This window comes from Otolemur garnettii, unplaced genomic scaffold, assembly GCF_000181295.1.
Source record: "Otolemur garnettii isolate 467f Iridium unplaced genomic scaffold, OtoGar3 scaffold00249, whole genome shotgun sequence".
Lineage (NCBI taxonomy): Eukaryota > Metazoa > Chordata > Mammalia > Primates > Galagidae > Otolemur > Otolemur garnettii.
In genome coordinates, this window is record NW_003852644.1 from 1228481 (window position 1) to 1233778 (window position 5298).

General features: G+C 50.0%; 1 protein-coding gene across 1 annotated transcript in view; it reads left to right on the plus strand.

Moving 5' to 3' along the window:
* ATP6AP1 (ATPase H+ transporting accessory protein 1) overlaps window positions 1-5298 on the plus strand; it is a 10334-nt gene that overhangs the window by 1205 nt on the left and 3831 nt on the right. Inside the window, exons 3-5 of the mRNA XM_003802590.3 lie at window positions 3107-3181; window positions 3463-3656; window positions 4109-4149. Of these exons, the coding sequence (XP_003802638.2) occupies window positions 3107-3181; window positions 3463-3656; window positions 4109-4149 (310 nt within the window). The remainder of the gene's footprint in view (window positions 1-3106; window positions 3182-3462; window positions 3657-4108; window positions 4150-5298) is intronic.

Sequence of the window (5298 nt, forward strand, 5' to 3'; positions counted from 1 at the left end):
TTTTTTGAGACAGAGTCTCACTTTATCACCCTCGGTAGAGTGCTATGGCATCACAGCTCACAGCAACCTCCAACTTCTGGGCTTAGGTGATTCTCTGGACTCAGCCTCCCGAGTAGCTGGCACCTGCCACAACGCCTGGCTATTTTTAGTTGCAGTTTGGCCGGCGGGGTTCAAACCCACCACCCTCCGTATGTGGGACCCGTGCCCTACCCACTGAGCCACAGGCGCCGCCCCAGAGTTGTAATTCTAACTGTGGTGATCATAGTAGGGATAATTGGAAAATGATTACTTATTTAGTACTTCACAGGCACCATGTTAATCTGATGTCATTTTGGTTTTACTGCCAAGGAAACTTAAATTTTGTAGGGGTGCAATGATTTGCTTAAGTTCCACGGTTTTTAGACACTGCATTGGTTCCAACCTGAGTACTTCAGGTTCCCCACACCCACACCACACAGTTTGTATTCTTAACTAGGATGCTCTTTTCTCTTCTATCCATACTTCTCTGTCCCCAAAGCAGGTGTATAGAACATGGAAAGATTCCAGGACAGCAAAGGATTGGTGTTTGGGAGGCTGTCAAACCTCTACTTGTCTCTTTCTCCTTGGTAGGCTATATGGCTCGTTCCCCTCATGGTCTCACTCAGTTGCTTTGTGGACAGGTGGTGATACTGGCGTATGGTCTTTACAGGAGTGGGTAAATCATATAGTCAGACTGGAACTCAGTCCCAGTTCTACTAAAGCATTCTTTGGGTGCGTGGACTAATCCTTATGAATTATAAAATAATTCTACATTGTAAAATAATGACACCACCCTACATTAGCATGCTGTGAGGAGTAATTCTTACAATCCACATAAAACTTCCATCCAGGGTCCCCCACTTATAGGACATTCATTGCTTTGTCAAATACAGAGTGCCTACTATGTGCCAGGTATTAAGTGTTGAGGATATAGCAATGAGCAGAATAACCCAAGCCCCACCACCTTTAGGAAACTGACATTTTTGTGAGGGTGACTAGTAAATACTAAGTCAGTTTATGATGATACAGTGTCAGTGCTGTGGTCTTTTATTATTATTATTATTTTTTTAGAGACACAGTCTTAGTTTGTTGCCTTAGGTAGAATGCTGTAGCATCACAGCTCACAGCAACCTCCACCTCTTGGGCTTAGGCAATTCTCTTGCCTCAGCCTCCCGAGTAGCTGGGAGTACAGGTGCCCACCACAATGCCTGGCTATTTTTTTGTTGTTGTTGCAGTTTGGCTGGGGCCGGACTTGAACCTGCCACCCTCAGTATATGGAGCCAGCAGCCTACTCACTGAGCCACAGGCACTGCCCAGTGCTATGGTCCTTTAAGAAGGAAGCAGGCTGAGTAGACAATAACTGGGGATGCTGTTTTTAATAATGGTGATCAGACAAGACCTCACTGAGGAAGTAATATCTGTGTAGAGATGTCAGTGGAGGGAGGGAGGGAGAGAGAGAGAGAGAGAGAGAGCGCCATGTGGCTTTTGGTGGAAGAAGATTCCTGATGGGAACAGCAGGTACAAGGGCCCTGAGCAAGGTGTGCTCTTGGTGAGCTCAAGGAAGAGCTGCTGTGGTTAGAGCAGAGTGAGAGAGAAAAGGGTAAGAGATGCAGGAGGTGGTCTGCAGGGAATGAGGATTGGGGAGGTCAGTTGCAGTTGGAAATGTGTAAGAACGTCTTGGGCTCTGTGGAGCAGGGAGTGTGTGATCTCTTGATTAAAGGAAGCCCACAGACCCAGAAGCACTTCTAGTGCTTTCAGACTTGGAACCCAGGCAACCAAACAAAGTCAAGGTTCCTGCTCAGAGGGAGGGAGGCTGGGCAAGTGTATATACCAAACAGTGTGAAGTTAGGAAGGCTGATTAAAATCTGTCTCTGGGCCTAACTGGGAAAAGCCAGAGGGAGCTGGGTCTTGGGTGGGTGGAGGGCAGGAGTTACAGAACATTTGTAGGTTGTAGAGATGAAGTTGTAGGGATATGGTTGGGTTTACTACAGTCCTGAGAGCTCTAAGACTTACACGGTTTCTCCAGACTGCTCTGTTATCTTTACTTCTCTCCCTGTCTACCAAAAACAGGTGGGGTGGGGACTTCTCACTCTCCTCAAAAACGGTTCTGTACAGACTAGGCATGATGGCTCATGTCTGTAATCCTCATACTCTGTGAGGCTGAGGTGGGAGGATCTCTTGAGCTCAGGAATTTGAGACCAGTCTGAATAAAAGAAAGACCCGGTCTCTACTAAAAATAGAAAAATAAGCGGGGCATGGTGACGAGGTGCCTGTTGTCCCAGCTACTTGCGAGGCTGAGGCAGGACGATCATTGCTTGAGGCTAGGATTTTGGGGTTGCTGTGAGCTATGACGCTACAGCACTCTAGCTTGGGTAACCGAGTGAGACTGTCTCAAAAAAACAAGAACAAAAAAAATCCTGTCTAACCTTGGCACCTGTGGCTCAAGTGGCTAAGGCGCCGGCTACATACATCTAAGGTGGCGTGGGCCTGCCAAACAACAATGACGGCTGCAACCAAAAAAAAATTGTCAGGCATTGTGGTGGGCGCCTGTGGTCCCAGCTACTTGGGAGGCTGAGGCAGGAGACTCGCTTGAGCCCAAGATTTGGAGGTTGCTTTGAGCTGTGATGCCACGGCACTCTACCCAGGGGGACAGCTTGAGGCGCTATCTCAAAAAAAAAAAAATCCTATCTAAACCAGACATAGGCAGCTCTCCTTTTCTCTAACTCCTTCCCAGAAGTTGTGCCCCCAGCCCCTCCACCCCCAGCTTCCCTCTTCCCTCCCCAGTTCCTCTTATGTTCAGGCAAAGCAGCTGACTCTTACTTCGGAGGTTACCACAAGTCAGCTGCCTGCAGATCTCTTCATGACATCGTGACTACCTTTTGTGTCTTCTCATCCTGCCCTGAGAGTATGGAAGGGAAGAGAGCCACCCTTGTACTGCTGCCCCCACCAAACATACTCCACCAGACCAAATCAGACTCTTAACTGAGATTTTGCTGGCCCTGAGAATGCATAGGGAAGGTAACTGTCCCCTGCCCTGGCCCCGTTATTTGCCAAACCTCCTGAGATGTCTACTCTGTCTCCCTATTAGCTAAGCATTGAGGATTTCACGGCATATGGTGGTGTGTTTGGAAATAAGCAGGACAGCGCCTTCTCTAATCTGGAGGTAAGAGTCCTCCTAGCCCCAGACCATGGATCCAGTCTGTGCCTATTCTCCCAGCACGTTAAGAACTATGTTCTTAGGAAACAAAGATGCTGGCTTTGGAGTAGAGAGGTCTGGCACCTGAGTGTCCGGGGCCAAGGATGTGGGAAATTTTCTTTCTGTCCCAGGAGGAGACCCTGGTGTGGCTTTCCAGAGGAGAGCTGCCAGAGGTTTAGGGGACTCTGCCAGGCCTCTGGTCCCTGGGTCCCTGGGTAACTCAACCTTTGCCTCTCTCCTGCCCCTAGAGTGCCCTGGACCTGGCCCCCTCTTCACTGGTGCTTCCTGCTGTCGACTGGTATGCGGTCAGCACTCTGACCACTTACCTGCAGGAGAAGCTTGGGGCCAGCCCGTTGCACGTGGATCTGGCTACCCTGCGGGAGCTGAAACTCAATGCCAGCCTCCCAGCCTTGCTGCTCATCCGCCTGCCCTACACAGCTAGGTATTGTGCACATGGCCCAGCTTCCTGCTTTGAGGTTCAGTGAACTGTGAGGCTCTGGGCTCTGGTGGCACAGTTCAGCCACAGATGACAGTGTTCATCACCACCTTGAAGCTCTTCCATATTTCCTATATGCAGGAAGAGGCAGGAAGGATCTCCTGCTAGTCTGTGACTCAGGAGTAGGTGCCAAGCACCGAGCTGGGCCTCGTGGCCCTCCAGAGACGAGGAGGGGGTAGGCCCAGTGCACAGAGCTTGGGGAGAACAGTTACAGGCTTCCCAGGCAGGAGTGCTGGGGTAAGCAAAGGTGCAAGAAGGCTGAACATGGCCCTGGGTGAGCATGCTGGCTGTTAGTGGGGCCAAGGAGGAGAAGCTGGGGAGGAGGGACAGAAGGGTGGTGGGCACTAAAGAGCTGGCCCAGGCCACCTAAAGTCTCTGACACTCTGTCTCTTCCATAGCTCCGGTCTGATGGCACCTAGGGAAGTTCTCACAGGCAATGGTGAGTGAGTCAGGGAGGATGCACATCCTTATCCAGCCCTTGGGCTGGGGCCATAGAGAGCTGGCCCACAGCTCTGTGGCCTCTTTTCACTCCTGGGCAGCTCTGTGGGGTCCTTGGCTGTACTCCTGTCCAGCTGGCAGATGTAGCCTACTGTGGGAGCTTAGAGAGGTAGTTTCTCCTCAGACAGCATCAATAAACAATTCTGAGGACTTTTTGCCATAAAAGACAGTCATTGCCATGGAAAGGTAGTTAGAAACCTTCTGTGGGTGGATATGGCATTTTCTATATATATATTTCCTTATTTCACCACCTAAGGTGATGACAGTGATCCCAAGAGAAGCTGGGGGAAAGGGTGGGATGAGAAATAGCTGCTCTTAAGGAACCTCAATAGGTTTCTTTTAGTTCCTAAAAGTACTTCCTCTTTGTTTTTGTCTTTCTTTTTTATTTATTCTTTCTTGTCAGAATCTCACTCTCCTGCCCAGTCTAGAGTGCCATGTCATCAGCCCATCTCACAGCAACCTCAAACTTCTAGCCTCAAGTGCTACTCCCTCTCGGGCCTTCCAGAGTGCTGGAATTACAGGCGTGAGGCACCACACCTGACCTAAAAGCACTGCTTTCAAATAGTGTGGTGGCTCATGCCTGTATTCCTAGCACTTTGGGAGGCTGAGGCAGGAGTATCACTTGAGGCCAGCAGTTAGAGATCAACCCGAACAACATGGTAAAACCTCATCTCTTAAAAAAAAGAGGCTCGGCACCTGTGGCTCAAGTGGCTATGGTGACAACCACATACACCTAAGGTGGCGGGTTCGAATCCAGCCTGGGCCCGCCAAACAACTATAATGGCTGCAACCAAAAAATAGCTGGGCGGGCGCCTTTGGTCCCAGCTACTTGGGAGGCTGTGGCAGGAGACTCGCTTGAGCCCAGGAGTTGGACGTTGCTATGAGCTGTGATGCCACAGCACTCTACCCAGGGCGACAGCTTGAGGCTCTGTCTCAAAAAAAAAAAAAAAAAAAGGAAGGAAAATTTGCTGGGCATAATGGCATGTACCTGTAGTCCCACCAGCTACTTCAGAGGCTGAGCCAAGGAGTTTAAGGTTGTAGTGAGGTATGACAAGGCCACAGCGCTCTAGTCCAGGCAACAGAGCAAGAC